A 17125-nucleotide genomic window follows, 5' to 3' on the forward strand; every position below is an offset into this window, starting at 1 on the left:
AAAACCTGTTAGCTTGTTCTTTGAACAGAAAGCCAGACCTAATTCAGATTTAGAGACTATTACATGCTGATGTTACAGATAAATCCTTACTGTTTACACATCGTACCTTCTAAAAGAGTATCCATGGATTTACCAAGGTAGAATATTGCTAAATTATTAGCTTATTATGCTAATATATTAATCTGTAATTTAATTATAAGAACTATATTATACAGAGGTGAATCTTACTTTTCTTTTTTTATACAAAATCTGATCGGGGGGTTTCAGAATGTCCCTGGAGGATGCTGAGGATCCTCCACTGCCTCATAACTTTTTTGGGGGTAACATTCCAAAACCTGCTGACATGCACTCCTAGGACAAAGATTCCTAGAGAAGGAAGAGCAGAGTTTCCTGGAAAGAACCAAGCACGAAAACCACAGAGAAGCTGACCCGGACCAGCGCTTCTCCCTGGAGCAAAATGCTCATTACAGTTAATCTGAACTTCTGCACAGCCAGCAAGGAGACTTGAGCCTGAAGGCTGTTCCTGTCAGGGCACTGCAAAGAAGCCTGTGCTGAAGTGCAGGGCTGGCCCCTCCTTGGCAGCAGAAGGACTTTGGGGATGTGGAATGTGCTGCCAGCCCACACTGACAATTTGACCGTGCCAGGCTGGAGAGATGTCCTCAGTTCTCACCAGCCACAGCCCCCCCAGCCCCACTCAGAGCTCCAAACTCAAACTAATGCATGCTGTCAGATTGCTAAACTGGTGAATGGACACAAAGTCAGGAAATGTCATTCAAAAAACAGCTCTGCTTCACACACAGCATGGCTCTGTGTTTCTGTGCACTGCCACAGACATCATCTCACTGCAATGCCTGTAAAACATAACATGTTCCTCCTGCCTTCAAACACAGCGCTAGATGACTCCTGAAGTTAGACTGAAATTGTGTCATTTTGTATTTTACAGGATCTTCCACAATCGTGATGGAAATGAAAGCAAATGGTACTATTTATCACATAAAAAGTTAGCAGAAATCTTCAGTGGCCATTTTTCATTCTTGTCAAACTACTCATCAAAATGCCTTCTTTTATGATTAATTCATTCCCCCTTATCTGTGCTTGAAGCAAAATGGAAAAACATGGTCCACCAGTGCCAGGACTTTTTAGAGCTGGTTTTTTTTTTTGGATATACCTTCAGGCCAGCAAGTCACAACTTCAGATATATTAAAGGAGGACTACACTTATTTCAAGAAGGGACAGCTGGCTTTCTGATCCTAGATGTCATGTTTACAACACACAACCTTGAGACAGCCTTAAACTTCTGGAGATTAACAGAAAATCCCAATTCCTCCGAAAGAAAGCCACTATTGGGAAAAACCCAAACTATGGAGTGCTTACCTTTGTCATTGCTGCTTGCTGGGGTTGGAGGGAGAAGCCCAGGCTTAGATTTGTCATAGTTGTTGAAGCTCTGGCTGCGGCGGTTGTTCGCACTGATGGAACCACGAGTTTTGGCCTCGCTGCCCGCAGCTGACACCCTCGTGGTGGGACCTGGAAGTCTAGTGGGAGAATTTACAGCATGCTTAAACACAGGTCAAAAAGCACTCTGGGGGCAAGAAACTACGGGATACCATGCACAAGCTCAAAATAAAAAGGATCAACAGCACAAGTATAGGCTCACGAGGGTCTTTCTACTTCCGTAAGAACAAATCAAAGAATCATCTTAGATGAGAAGCGTCTGTCAAGCAAGCTACAGACTGAATTGTTAAACACCAGAAAAAAAGCCCTGAGACAAAATTAACAGTAACCTGCCATAAGTGTGGTGAATCAGAAATAGTTGCAGGTAAATTCATTGGAGCAACACCACCAGCAAAAGTGGGCACCACTGTTCTTCAACCAGATTGCTGGACACTTCATCACATGCTAGCCACATAAGGGCTACCCTCATTTCAGAAATAACAATGAGAAGGAACTTGGCTGCCTTTTCCCTTGCAGAGAAGCACATCACATCTCTGCCCTGACAGCTACAAAGCTCAGCAGTCAAGCCTAGCAAAACTTTAACTTGGTTTAATTATCTGAGCCTATATAAGTCACTCAAAGCTTCAGTTCCCTCTCCTAGAGTAACCACATTATCAGTGAACTGGTATAAGCCTCTGGTTGAAATTGGGCATCTGTCTCTTCCAGCATTTTCTTACCATAGCCTATTTTTACTAGATTTAGCTGATTAACTAGGGAAAAAAAATGTAGTTATTCTGGAGTAAGTAGACAAACTTTTATGCTTTTCAGGCAAAAAGAAAGGCGGAAGACTTCTCTAAAAAGCCCGACAGAATCAGGAAAGCCACTGGCATCACGTCTCAGAACACTTCAAAGCCAACATTCACACACACAATCTTTTAAAGCTTCCTTATATAAAAAACTCATGCCAATAATAAGGTAAAAGGAAGGAGTCCCAGTCATCAGAAAGAGTGGGGATGCAACTGACCAAATCACCATTGTGCCTCTAAGAGATGGAAGAGAAGCCAGGAAGGAACCTGGCAGGGCTTCCTAAATAAACTGATTTATCCAAGACTAGTGAAGAAATAGAAAATATGAAAAGAAACATGAAGAAAAAGCCAAAATGTCAGCAGCTGCATGCACATGCTTTCAAAGCTCAAAAGAGTCTAAGACACGAGGGCATCATTCAAATACAAACCCAAAAATTAATTTACAAGCTCAAACCACCACAGATTCAGCATAGCACATCATGGTTCTGAGGTTGACTTCAAGACCACTCTGTCAAAGCATCCAGCTTTTTTCCCAGCACTGGGGGGTGCTAAAAAGTTGTCCATACTCATCATTGCAGCAAAGGGCCCATGAGAAAACCCCAGAGAGGCTTCATCCACTGTAGAGGTGACCACAGGGGAAGAAGCTGAGGGCAACCAGTGACAAATAAAACTTTTTGAAAAAGTCACCAAGGCAAGGAAGTTCATGAAAAGTTCATTTTGTTTGACAGGAAACAAGCCAGGTTTTCTACAAGGTACCTCAGCCCAAAGTTGCCACGCAGTTTGGAAACACTGAGTATGGGGCACCCACCCCAGGATGGCTACCAGGGCCCCAGTATGGGAAGGGAGTTTTCCAGCAGCAGGGAAGGGACAATCTTTCTGTACTGATGGGCAAGGAAAGGCTCCCCACACACAACCACACACAGGTTTTGCAAAGCTGTCACATTTCAAAGTAAACAAAGCTCCTCAAAACCATGTGACCACTTAAGAAGTGACAAGTTTTCCATCTGAGTCAGTATTCTCACTGCCAATGAAAACGCTCCAGGAATAAAAACCTACGTGCTAAAAGCACTCTTGAAGATCTCCTTTCTCTTAAGACTTTTTTTTTTCTTTTTTCCCCACTGTAGTTTAACTAACTGGTTTTAAGCCCCTGCTTTTGGTATCAGGTCAAGATACTTCACAGCAGTGCCGGTGAAATCTAAGGAGAAAATCAGGTTCAGGGAGGGTTCTGGGTTCTTGCTCTTTAGAGAGAAGGTACTGAGCTTGGAGAACACTCTTTTACTACTCCTCAGCACCTCTGTTAAGCAAATATGAGCTGTCGAGCCATAATTATGATCAAGGAAGAACATGAAAAGCAATAGTGGAACTTTTTAACAGGGATTACTCTGCAGTGATTCACTGTTAGCATATAAGAAATAAATCTAAATTATACAGCAGAAAAAACAACCTATGCAAAGCAAATCAAGATCATAAGCTATAGTTCACAAGCTTAGCAAAAACAGTAAGGTATAATTTACCAAAGTAAAACTATATTCTAGTCAAGCATTTAAATATAACAGTAAAATAGCAAGGTTATTAACCAGACTAATAACCACAGCAACCCTTAAGATCACTGAGATGAGATGGACAGATGAACTGGCATGCAAGTCATGCTGGGATCCAGGGAAAACAAGGGACTACAAGAGCTATGATTCACTTCCAGGGAGATTCCAGGTGCTGAGTGTGGGAGCTGATGAGCAAGAGCCACACTGGATGATCTTTAAGGTCACTTCCAACCCAAAACATTCTATAATTCTACAATTTCAATAATGCAGATCAAAATGTAATTAATGCAGTGGGACCAGAACTCCCAGAACCATGTTTTGTTCTCAAAAGCAAAAGCTCCTAAGAACAAGAAAATCAAATTATTTCCTTGAGGGCCAAAATGCATTCCACACCTCAAAAAAAAAAAAAAAAAAAAAAAAAGAAAAAAAATGAAATCCATCTAAACCTTTCCCAGTTCAGCCATTTGTAAAGGCCTAGTTACAAACTGTTTTGGACAGGAACCCTGAACATGCACCCAGAAATACTGGAAAAGGATTATTCATGCTTTGCAGAAGATGAAGAAATGCTAACCTAGAAGACCTTTTCTGACCAAGAGTGAATCGGATGATTTTGCTTTGAGATGAGTCCCTGGGAGATGCACTGTGACAGGAAAGAAAAAGCGGAACAGAACATTGAACAAAGAAACTTTTTTTTTTCCCCCCCCAAAGCCACTGAACTTAGTAAATGGTTTCAGGGAGAAAAGGGGGTTTTATGAATTTCACAGGAATATAAAGCTTCTTGCCGAAGTATGACTTCAGGTCAAAACCACTACGGTCTGAAATTAATTAATTTTTACAGAGTAATGAACGTGCAAATCTGCATGCAACCCCCAACCCTATTCCTCTTTTCCTCACTCCTTTATTATATATATTTTCTGTAGAATCTGTGCAATTTAACTTTAGTACATACTAAGAAAACATGACACTGAAAATCTTCAGGATATACATATTTTTCAATTATTCGAAACTGAGCCCAATCTACACAATGGACTGAAAATAGCAAAACAGTCTTCAGCATCTCTGCATGTTTGTCAGAAAAGTTGCAGAAATCTCTACAAACACATCTTTTTTTAAAGTGATTATTTCCTGTATATACATGCTGTAGGAATGCTATGTTTTCCAATTATACAAAACTATTGTTTACACCCAAATGAGCATAATTTGTGAAGAAAGACATAAAAGCCAAACCCAAATAACCTCTGAATAGTCTCACTTGGAAGGCTTCAATTAAACTGCTTATATCCCTCATAAGGCAGCACTTAAACCAGCGTTCACCTCAAGGTGTGTTAACACAAACAAGCCTCAGTGTGAGATATATAAAAACAAAAAGCCTTCATACTTTAGCAATTGCGCAAATATTATTTCTGGTTTTAATTCTACTTCTTATCCCCACTAAACCCTCCCCGTTTCAGCAGTGCAAGGGTCAGACCAGTAGAAAGCTGCACATGCATTCACTGTGGTACTGCCTCAGAAAACTGCTTTTGTTCCAACGTGGGCAGAGCACTCCAAATATTAAAGACATTCAAGGAACAAAACCCCTTTCTATTGATCTGTATTCCGATCTAGGAGTGCCAACAAACACCTACTATGACAATTATTTTTCATGTAAAGCCAGCAGCGTATTATTTTTGACCAAAAATTTTGATTTTGATTGCCACGAGGTATTATGAGCTCTGTTTCTTTTACCACTGTCAGAGTAACCCTTCTCCGCAGTGGAAGGTTGCCCTTCCATTTCTTAGTGAGGACTGAAACTCTTGTAATCTGAGAACTGAAGTTGGTTTTCATGTGCCTAAAATGTATGTTTTCTAAGGGAAACAATGTGCATGCTTTGTGAGTAGAGAGAAGCAAAAGGAATAGTGAGAAAAACATCCTTTTACAATCCTGTGGTTACTTGGTCCAGCAAGGATGTTACACCCATTGGGCTGCGGATTTCCAGCACTGAGAAAGTATTTGAACACACGTGTTTTGATTTCCTTAGGCTTGAAGTCAATTGCAACCCAGCATTCCATTCCCAACACAACTTTATTCTAGAGCAGAACTAAAGAAAGGAGTTTCTTTGGCTTTTTAAGACCTGCAATGAGAATTTAAAAAAAAAAAAAAAAAAAGAGAGAGAGAGAAATAATGAATTAAAAACTCCCAACCTCAAGGAGATTTCCCCACCTGGACTGCATTTCTGGCTGTGCTTTGAACTGATGTTGCAGAGCTTGTGGGGGCTGTTGGCACGGTGTCTGGGGCGGAGCTGGCACCTGCTGCTGAGGGACCCCCAGCTGGCCCTGGGATGGGGGCCCTGCTGGCTGGGACGGATGGTGCTGGGGCTGCTGCTGCTGCTGCTTGTACCGAGACAGGCTGAAGAAGAGGCCCAGGATGGCCTTCAGATTCCCATTCCTGATTTCTGGAAGGCAAAGTTGAGAAGCCACTTGTCAGCCACCAGTGGGTGTTTCCTCTCCGAGAGTGCAGCGGGTCAGCCACTGCATCCCCAGAACACTGTCTGAACTGAGTTCCTTTGGGGTGTCCTTTGGGGTAAGTTTCTTTCTGCACATCTAATCGGCATTACAGTTGATTGCCAGTGAGCACCAATGACAAATAAATAACTAATCTCTCCCCTGTGGTGACTGAGCAATAGCTCACATTTCTGCTGCAGTCTGCATTAATGCCAGTGTGCTTAAAAGCAAGTCCCTTTAAATCTTTCCTTTAAACTAACATAGCTAAAAACCCCAAAACAGAACCCCCACGACAACAACTGTATTAAGGACAGCACACGGTAAACGATTTCTCAGACCTAAACATGCACAGGGAGGAAACCAGTCAGTTCACACACATATTTTCTGGAATATCAGAATAATTATTTCCAATAATAAAATTTGATGCAAGTTTTGCCCTAGAAAATATGGTTATTGGATGACATAGCTGTATTCATACAGATAATTACCAGCTTTGATACTACCACAAGCTGATAAGGGGTGGGTACCCAAGGTACCTAAAGACAGCTTGACAGCCAGTGTATAAACTTTTCAATTCCTGAATGTCATCCTGCTCTTCTATGCAATACCAAATGTAAAAATGTAAAAGCAAACAGAAATACAAAGATGAAGAGGTGTATCAGACCATGCACTTAACCACTGTATCATAATTAATATGCAAGAGGGCAAATTCTTCCTTGCAGACAACCTTAATGTGCTGTGACTTAATTATTTAGCATGTTTAATTTCCTAAATTTAAAAAGTAAATTTAAAAAGTTACATCAAACAGCTGAATTTTTGCCTCGGTGTTGTACAGATCACTTGAACTAGAAGCTGACTGTTGCCTTGTGAGAAAGAAAGAAGAGGAGGACGTGAGGCAAGACAGTGGCCAAATGTAAAGGCAAGAACCAGAATTTTCATTTGTTTCCATGTCCAGCTGAAAGGTTGTTCTGAATTTGTGATGGGCCCCCCTCCATCCTTTACTCCCCCTTCCAGCCACATTTCTGCTCACATTGCTCATCTTTGCTGTATAAACAAGCTTCTGCTCCTAATCCTAAGCACTTCACCCAGCAGGCTCAAGGTTTAAAACCTTTGTTTCCCGTTCTGTACCAGCTTCCAGCTTTGGTCTCCTTGTCCACCTGTACCTCAGTCTACTGGTCCTTCACAGCCACTAATGTAATTTACTTTCTTTCTGACATTTGTCTCAACCCATGCCCATGTCTTCAGAGAGTATCAGCTCTTCTCTAAGTGCCCCTGGTCATCACCCAGACCCAGGATACTCCTTTCCTCTCATACTTCTTGACTCAGTTTCCCTAACCATTTTTGCCTCCCTGCAGCCTGGGCCCTCCATCAGTGCTCTCTCCCATCATTGACCCCCCATTCCCTTGTCTAAAGGATTATCATTCCCAAGGCCTTTCAGCACCATTTTCAGTCTTCCTTTATTTTCTTGGCCAATTTTAGTCTCTTCCTGAAAACTGGGGTCCCAAAAAATCCTGCCTATTTCTCCTTTTCCCAGCCCACTCCTGTTCCCATGCAGTGCCACGCAGAAACCCAGCCTTCTCTCCCTGTACCAGGCAGGTTCCTTCTCTAATCTGCAGGTTCTCTTCAATAATCTGTGTTTATCTTGGGAGGATAGGGATGCAAGCAGAACAGACACAAAATACAGCAGAACACAGTAAAAAAGACTTGTTATCTTCGGTAAAGAACTCAAATTACTCATGGGAACTCTAAGGAAAGTAGCATTTAATCACAGGTTGAAGCATAACTAAACAGATCCAGAGGCACTGGGAAGCTTAACTGCACAAACACAGGCCAGAAGACAAAAGAAATTACCATGGGCCTGGCTTGTTTAAATGTAGCAAAGCTACATACAACTGGAACCTGATTGCTATGTGAAGTGAGAGGTAATTATAACAATAACCCACCTATGACCTGTTGCTTTCTATGGCTGCCTGTTTTCTGCTGTATTTATCAGAAGAGAAACCTGCTTTTGACCAAATAATCAAAAGAAGAACACTTTTAATGAGTTAAAGCAGTCTCTTTCCCTCTGGATTTGAAACAAAACATTTTAAATTGGACTTTCAGAGGTACCTCTGTTTCTTTTATCTTAAAAACTGAGGTAATTCTGGCAGTTCTACCCTGCACTTTGTACAAAAGGAGTATTTCAAAGAGTACTTCAGCCTCCCTGCACTCTGCACATCAGCAGAGTCTCAAATGCTTCCTGCTTCAAGTCCTCTCCAGCCCGTGGTCAGCTCCAGTATCATATTGACTTAGATAAGGACAAAGATGTAACCCACCCATTCTAAAGGTGGAGCCAAAAATTACTGTCCTGGATACTGGAAATAAACACTCCAGACACTTGAGAGGAAACCGGAATTTGATTTTCACAGGAAACCCCACAAATCCACTCTTTGGAGATTTCCATCCTGGGATATCCCTGCTGGTGCTTGTTTCCCCTACATCACTGGTCCATGATGTGTTCAGCTGATCATTACCTAGCTCATCTGTTACCCAAAAGATGTGCAGCTGATATCTGTGATACCAATCTGAGTTACTGCACATTTATGTCCTCCAATATCTTCAATATCTTGAGAGCCAGGAGATATTGTGTGAAGCAGAGCAAGCTACGCTGGGCAGCTGCAGTTCCAGGAGTCTTAAACAAGTCTATGAGCAGGGGTATGGAAAGACAGTTCAAAGACTGAACAATAAAAATTAGCAGCAAGGAATGAAAAGAGGTCTCCAGCTCTCCGTAGTTGTCTTTAGTAACTACAAATGGAGATTTTAGGTTTTTAAGAATCTTTGCTAAGGGGATGCCTTTTTGCCTCCACATTTCTGGGGAAGGGAAGCCTCCAGCACAGCACGGTTGTCACCAGTGATTGCAGATCCTCAGCACCTCCACTGCACAAATCCATCAAAATGGACTCTGTTTGAGTGGCATGCACATATCAAAGCAGGAGTTTTCAACACTAGAAGGATATGACACATGTAATCCCAAATCATTTCTACATTTAGGAGTCATCTGAGTTCCAGTTCTGAATCATTAACTTCCCTCCACACTGAAGCTTCACTATTGAAAAATACGTGCTCTTAACAAACCCAGGAGACTTCAGTGATTATTCCCCTTTGGAAACAATCACAACCTTTTCCTTTCTCCTAGATGAGGATCTGCCAGTGAAGTAAATAAAGTTATTTGCAGTTGACCTAGCAGGTTTTGTCAACTTGCACAGAAACACTGGCTTGTTTGGTAACAATATTCCTCACATCAAAAGATTCTGTGTTCCTCAACACAGCGCCAGAGCAACTAGAAAGAGAAATTTACTTTACTGTTGCATTCAAATATTTTAACTTATTTTATAAAAATATATTCATTCCCTCTCTAGTTGTCACTTTCTTCCTAGAGTGTTAGTGGTGGAGCCAGTAAATGGTCTCCTTTATATGCTGGCAGCAAACATTACTGGTCCCTTCTTAGCTTCCATGTGATTTAATACACTAATTCCTGGACAGTGCAAAAGAAAGGCAGAAATCCCAAATCAGGGAAGCCATGGGAAGCACATGTATCCTGCTGGGCCTGACTTGTGACTTGGCAGGAGAGCCGTGAGCATTAATCATGCTGTCCCTTCCCCACCGTGAGCAACACCCTGCTGCCAACCATGTACACCCGGGCAGTTTTCTCATCACCGAGCTGCTATTTCACTTAGATTTTACCTTCTATTGAGACAGGTAAATAATGTGAAATATTTTTACAATACTTCCATGCTAGGGTCAAAATTGGCTTTCACAACTGACTCAGCTGCACTTTCTTTTTAATCATTTCCTGGCAAACAAAGTTTCTGCCGTTTAAAGTTTTAGCTCATGCTTTCTTCTCTTGACATGAGAATCCTTCTGATTATAACTGAGTAATTGAGGCATATAATGCTGGCAGCAGTCAGGTGGAGCGCAGTAAAGCTTCTCTTCGGAGGAAAATATTTTTTATTGCTCTTCTAATCTAGCCTAAGGATACATCTAACATTCAGCCTCCTCTTCTCCTAGCTGTGGTTACAACAATGCGTACTAAATCTCTGCTATTTTGCTGCAGCCTCCTACTCCAAACTAAGTTTGTCAAGAGACTCAGCCATCAAACCTAACTTTGAAGTCTCACCTGATGCCACACATTCAATTACTTGTTCTGTAAAGCACTGATGGAGATGTCATATCATATATTCAGCTACTGAATCCAACTGCTCTTCCAGCATATTTAAATGAAAATACAAGTGAAAGCTGGTGCTGAGGATGACAGAGATCTGTCTGATCTCTTAATAAGATAATAGCTAAACAGCTTCTGAGCCAACAGGTACCATATATCCCAGCATAAAGGAACAGAGTAAACCTAGTTTGGTCTCAGAAAAATTCTGATGCCCTTCAAAAGCAGAGTGATTAATTAGAGGTCAAAATGTCTTCCTTTTTTTTTTTTTTTTTTTTTTTTGGTGCACTTGGAAACAAGAAAAATCTTTAAAATGAAAAGAAAGTGGGATGGTTGTTCAGGTAAGAGAATAATTGAAGAACAAGAAATTTTTCTGTGAAAAGGCAAACAACTGACAGCAGTTCACTTATATCTGTAAAATACACACCTATCAATGTTCAAATTATAGAACTGAGATAAGAAATTTCTGGTTTGAAACAGAAATCAATAAAGAAGTGACTGAATTCTAATTTGGTCTCACTGATTATTTTTACAAGTCAGCTGTGTAGAAATTAGATATGTATTTTATCTACCTTTCACACTGAGCTGGGGAAAAAAAGAAGTAAAGATTGTCAGAAGTTTAAATTGACCTTATTAACCTTCCATTACACTCTATGTGCCAGTTGCAATCACAGGTAGTAATTCAGGTTCCTCATTTAACATGAAATCTTAAACAACCAGTGGACTCACCTTCTGCTGACAGCCCCTGGATGTTAATCCCCTTAGCAGCCAAGAAACTCAGGCATGCATCTATGTTTTCAATCTGTTCAAAAACAAACAAAACAAACAGAAAGAAAGGAGACAAAAAAAGAAAATTCATTGTAATAATTATTTATTTCCATCTAACGCCACCCTTGAGTGCACCCAGTCTCTGCATCACATAGAAAGGCCCTTTGCTTGTGATGTGGAAACCACAGCATGAAACCCTCTCAGTTACTGAGGTCCTAAATGGATTATTCCATTGATTATAAACTGATTATTCCACAGGTCAGGGCTTTCTACTGTTTGCATTTGGATGAAGCAGGTTTGCTCAAGCCCCAGCCACCACAGGCATTTCTTACGAGAGGGTCAGGGATGCTCTGCGCCAGGATCCGTAACCTACAGCGAGTGCAACAAACATGAAACCGAAAATAAACACGGAGGCCATTTGTTTGAGAGGGCAGATCGCCACTTGCTCCGAAGCTGACAGCTGGCAAAAGTTTCCAGCCACATCAAGAGCAGGATATAAAAGGTGTAACTGGAAACCCCAGCCGGAATCCGAAGTGCGTTCCCTGACGGCATTCCCCACGTGTCAGGAACGCCAAGCCGCTCCGGGCACTGGCTGAGGGGCACGACCTGCCCCTCACAGGGATGGGACAATGGGAACAGCTTCCATGGCATAAAACCAATTTTCACCAGGTAGGGTCTTGTGCACACCAGCTGCTTTACACAGCTCCGGTTGCTGTACACAGACTGGACTCAAACCCTACCTAAGTGTTGCTTTTATCTTCTTTTTGCCAGGGTCGGGATTAAATGCTCGGGACGGTGTTTCATGTTCGGACTCAGATGTTTATTAATTCTTATACACATTACAGTCTCACAAGCCGTGAGTTCTACAGCACTTCCAGCTAACAAACAAAAAAATGGCCCCTATCTGTCTCTCTACAAGGCCTTTTAAGGATAAACTGTCCAATTATGAAATGACACCTCAATTATTTTTACTTTTAACCCAATAACCAACCACCCATGGCCCGCAATGCGGACTTTTCTATCAAGTTACAAATACCACCCAGACCCATGAAGAAGAAGGTGAAAGAGAAGGACTAGCCCCCACCCTAAAACCCCCATCTTGCTTTATATATATATATTACTGTATTCTAAACCCTTAAACTAAGTTTTCCACCATGTGATATTACCCACTTCTATTCACACTACACATCCATAATCCCAGTGCTATCATTCAATTCTGGAAGCCTTCTCCATGGCCTCAGGTGAAATGCAGTGTTTTCTTGGGGATCAGAGCCTGTCAGCACAGAAAGTCTAAAATTCCCAGTGACCAGGATTCCAACACCCAAGAAAGTGAACTCCAGAGAGGCTGGACAAGTCAGGAATGTTGTCTGCTCTATCTCAGCATTACAATCGGGATCTTGCAGTAGCCTCACACCTGACTTCCCACTAACCTCCCACTGAAGCTCTGCTGTCATAACCAGAAGATGCAGAGGGATGCCAGCCCCCACTCCAGACCGAAGCATTTCTATACAAAAGTCTAAGCTTGGATACCTCGAGGGGCTGCAAGGAACGTTTTAGGAAATAGCATGTTTTGTGTGTGGTTACACAAAAAACTGTTGGATGATACCGTTGAGCAACCTTTTTTATTTAACCATGGTAATCAGCAAGTGATAAAATAGAGTCTTTGTGTTTGAACATCTCTCAAACATTGATTTATTAATTCCTGAAACACTGCAACCAAGCACTGCATCCACTGGATAAGGAAGGAGACAGACACCAAGCACCACACTTGGTCTCATGTAATTGCCTTTATTCTGTGAAGTGTGGAGACATCAAAAGGAAAACACGGAAAATTCAGCTGCCCTGTCAGCTTCTGCCTGCCCTCAAAAAAATACACAACTGAACTCCCGGCACCTAACCTGAGCTCCCTGTCCTTCTCAAAGTAATAAAAAATACCAGAGAAGCTGCTGGAAAGTCTCCCACATGGATTTCTCTCAGAGTGCATTAATTTATTGTCTATACCAATAAAACCATTTTCCTTTATCAAGGGGAGGGGTGTAAGTTATTGGCATCGCTGAACTGTGATTTCAACAATTAGATACACTTTTAACAACCTCATTATACTTTGAGACATAATATAAAGTACACAAAGTATATAGTACACTTTGAGTAAATTATATACTCCAAAAGCCAGAGAGGTACCAAAGAACACGCTTCCTGTACTGCTCAGACGTTGAGGATTGGAGCAGGGTGCAGGTCAAAGGTTCATTTATCCACAGTTCAATATGATCCAACAGTCAATTGACCCATTTCCTTCTTCAGTGTTCAACAACCCTTTCAAGTTTCCAACACGGCTCTTTCATTGAGATGATTTGGGACTCGGCCGGAAAACCAAAGTTCACCTTTTCATGAATAAACACCATATAAAAGGATCAATCCATTCCTAGTGCCTGCACTTAACAAGCTGCATCATTCCAAGAGTATTTCCAGACTTCCACAGCTGTGGGTAGATGTCTCCTCTCCAAATAAGCAGGTTAGTGACTAAAGATAAGCAGTATCTCACCCCCTGCTCCAGATCTGCAGTACCTCCCCCAGTCCAGCTCTGTTTGCTTCTCTTCCCATGCCCCTCATCTTTGCATAAACTCTCTTTTAGGGCAGAGTGAGCACAGGATTAAGGTTTACAGCTGGATCATGAGTTCTTCATCCAAGTCCTCATTCTTGGTGCTATTGAGCAGTCTCTGCTGATGTCCTAATCTCATCCTATGCAGATTCAGGGAGCCTCCTTTAAAACAATTCTATTTCTCCTATGGGATAACCCCCCAGATTTTCTGAGCACTGTAGCCACTGAATTGAGATAAATCACTCCCATCCTCAGACTGATGGATGGCTCTCCATCTCAGGTCTGTATTTCAATCTCAGGTTGAGCAACCTGGAACCTCGCTGCCACACGAGAGGTCAGATGGGTTGCCTTGCCACACCAGTGGTAATGCCTGGCCCAAAAGCTGTGAGAAACAGGGGCTCTTGGTGCTCTGCTGGTATGGAAAATGCCCTAGTTTCATCAGGCATGAAAAAACAAAGTGGGAGTTACAGGGATGTGCAAAAGTAGACCCTTTACGTTCGGAAAACTAAGAACTAGGATAAGATCCTGTGGGGATGTACAGCACTGCACATACGAGGAATTCACTAGAATAAAACTGAAAGACAGAAAGGCATCAATGACTCTGCTAAGATTCACACAGTATCTGTGATATTAACAACATTACACGGTAGCATGGCAGGAATGTGAGGAATTGGTTGATTTTGAAGGAAAAATAGAGTTTGAAAAGGAAAACAGGAGGAAATTAAAGAAAACACAAGAAGAAAGTGAAACACAATGCAGGACTATAGCTGAAATTATTAAAATTTACTGCTGCTAAGAATTCAAGATCCTTCCCAGAAAACAACAGCTGGCCTGAGTCAAGAACCCTGATCTTGGCTCAATCAGTCTAATGCACCAGAAATCAGTTGCTTGTTTGAAGAGATGACTTCCCAACAATGCAACATGTCATTAATTTCACTCATAAAAAAAGCTCAAAGGAAGGATTCTGCCCCTGGCCCCGGCTGTACTAACTGTTAATAATATGAAAATACTGTTTTACAGAGAAGGATACCCCCAGTGCAGACAGGGCTGGAGACAGCAAGATATGACAGTTAGACCATTTAGATGTGTGTAGGATAAAAGTGAAGTTTCTGGAGAGATCTCAGCTAGATAGTAGGAAACATTTCTTCCCTGTGAGGGTTCTGAGGCCCTGGCACAGAGCTGTGGCTGCCCCTGAATCCCTGGAAGTGTCCAAGGCCAGGTTGGACAGGGCTTGGAGCAACCTGGGATAGTGGAAGGTGTCTCTGCCCATGAAAGGGAACTGGAAGAAGATGGTCTTTACAGTCCCTTCCAACTCAAACCATTCTATAATTCTAAGCAGAACCCCAAAGACTGCATCCTGGTGACTTCCAACACAAAATACAGTTGCCTCCTTGTAATTACAGCATTCAGCAGCAAATCATCACCCAGACTCTATGGGCCCTTTTTTTGCCATATTGCCTAAACCCTTTAAGCAGATGTGAAAGGACTGGATTTGCCAAAGGGGAGTGGGTATTTTCTGTTTCACTGTGAGCTACAATTTTTTTCTTGGCTGAAAATTCTGATTTCTCATTTGCTTTGTCAGCAACGTTTAACACAGAAGAAGCAAAGCAGGGAAGATGGCAGCGGGATGCTCTCATTCCCTGCCCACCCAAAACAGGGGAAAACTGTGCAAAAGAAGGAAAACCAAGCACAGCCACCCACAGCGATCATCTCACTCAGAAACATTAAAAGGGGTATTCAAACCTGAGCCTTAATAAACTTCTCAGCCAAAATAATCAAATGAATTTGCAATTTTAGATCGCCACATTTAAACTATTTCAGGTGTAATGAACTATCAATGTGTGCTATCAGTCTCACAACCTTTTATGATGGGTATTTATCCTGAAATGTCCCTAAATGACAACCAAGGACTGCTGAGCCCACACCAGAGGGGCTGCCAGCCTCTGGGGTTACTCCTCCTTTTCTTTTAATTAGGAGATTATGAGAAAAAAATCCCCAACAACCCTGTAAAATTAAATTTCTGCTCAGACATAACATATCAAGTGTCATTACTCCCATTCTCATATTCAGAGAAGGAAGAGCTACTGGAAAACTTCCTCTTAACATCAATAACCTGACAAAGTGGGAACAGAAGGCGTCGTGGCTAAGTGTTGTACATGGAGAACTGTCCAAGACCAGATCATCACACAGGACTCTGTGCTTGTCATATAGCAGCAATTGCAACTTCTATTCTTGCCAGTGCTACAGAGAAAACATGCCCTGACCTGTATGAGCAGAACAGGCTATTAAAAAAAAAAAAAAAAAAAAAAAAAAAAACCAAAAAAAACACAAAAAAAAAAAAAAAAAAAAAAACAAAAACCAAACCAAACCAAAACAAAACAAACCCCCACAAAACCACAAAAAACACCCAAATATCCCCATCCTGTGACCTGTAAATGGAGACCCACAGGAGAGCAGTGATGTGTTGAACATTGACTATATCCGACAAAAACCTGAGTATGGACACTGCCCCCAGCCAAAGCTGTCTGTCCAACTCTGCCAAGTCAAATACACAAGGCAAAGGACAACCAGTGCTGCCCTTGGCACAGACACGGGTGTTTTTCCTCAAACAAAAACCAGAATTAAACTTGCTGTAGGTTCCTTCACTTACAAACCAGGGGAAGTTTCCCACATTGTGATGAAAGACCTCTTCTCACAGATTTTACAGTGACAAATGGGGAGTTCTGATGAGCTTATCCAGAAAACCCACTTCAGTGCTTTCCATGTAACTTGTGGCCCAATACTATGCATAGTATATTAATTTTTGAAAGAAAAAGGACTGAATTCATATGAAAGTTTTTAAGGCCTCACAAACCTTTATGCAGTATTCCAGCAGACTTCATTTACAGTGCAGAAACTGCACTGTAGGAAATAGCCTAACACAAGCTGTTTCTTTTAGGACATAATCTATTCCTTATCTGTATTTTTGAGTAAGGCTTTTACCCTCATATTTTTATATCCTAAAGTTTAGAAAGAGCCTTAAAATCTTATGTCATTACATTGACAATCCTTAGAACCCTGGAGTTTTGGGGGAAGAAGGGCTCTCCATTCCAGTAATATCTCATTTGCTCGATTTCCTAAACATAATTATATATAAAAAATTCCAAAGCAGAACTGTAAATTCCATTTGTCCCAGAAGGATATAAATACTAACTCTTATTGTTCTGTTAAAAATAAATCTTCATTAGTAGTTATCCCATTCAAAACGTACATTTTTAAAAAGAAAATAATACATTGCTCCTAGTGTTCATCTGCTGCTCCTG

General features: G+C 41.5%; 1 protein-coding gene across 3 annotated transcripts in view; it reads right to left on the bottom strand.

Moving 5' to 3' along the window:
- The window catches only part of NAV2 (neuron navigator 2), a 387234-nt gene that overhangs the window by 121185 nt on the left and 248924 nt on the right, over positions 1-17125 (bottom strand). For 2 of the 3 annotated variants that reach the window (XM_066187506.1, XM_066187505.1), the window contains exons 4-6: positions 11186-11258; positions 5978-6209; positions 1375-1532 (exon numbers count right to left, since the gene is read on the bottom strand). In XM_066187506.1, coding sequence (XP_066043603.1) covers positions 1375-1532; positions 5978-6209; positions 11186-11258 — 463 coding nt within the window. Of the gene's footprint in view, positions 1-1374; positions 1533-4349; positions 4419-5977; positions 6210-11185; positions 11259-17125 lie in introns of all 3 variants that reach the window. The other variant, XM_066187504.1, reaches the window with a different exon arrangement.

Source organism: Chamaea fasciata, unplaced genomic scaffold, assembly GCF_029207755.1.
Source record: "Chamaea fasciata isolate MVZ Bird 193981 ecotype frontalis unplaced genomic scaffold, bChaFas1.0.hap1 SCAF_7, whole genome shotgun sequence".
Taxonomy (NCBI): Eukaryota; Metazoa; Chordata; class Aves; order Passeriformes; family Sylviidae; genus Chamaea; species Chamaea fasciata.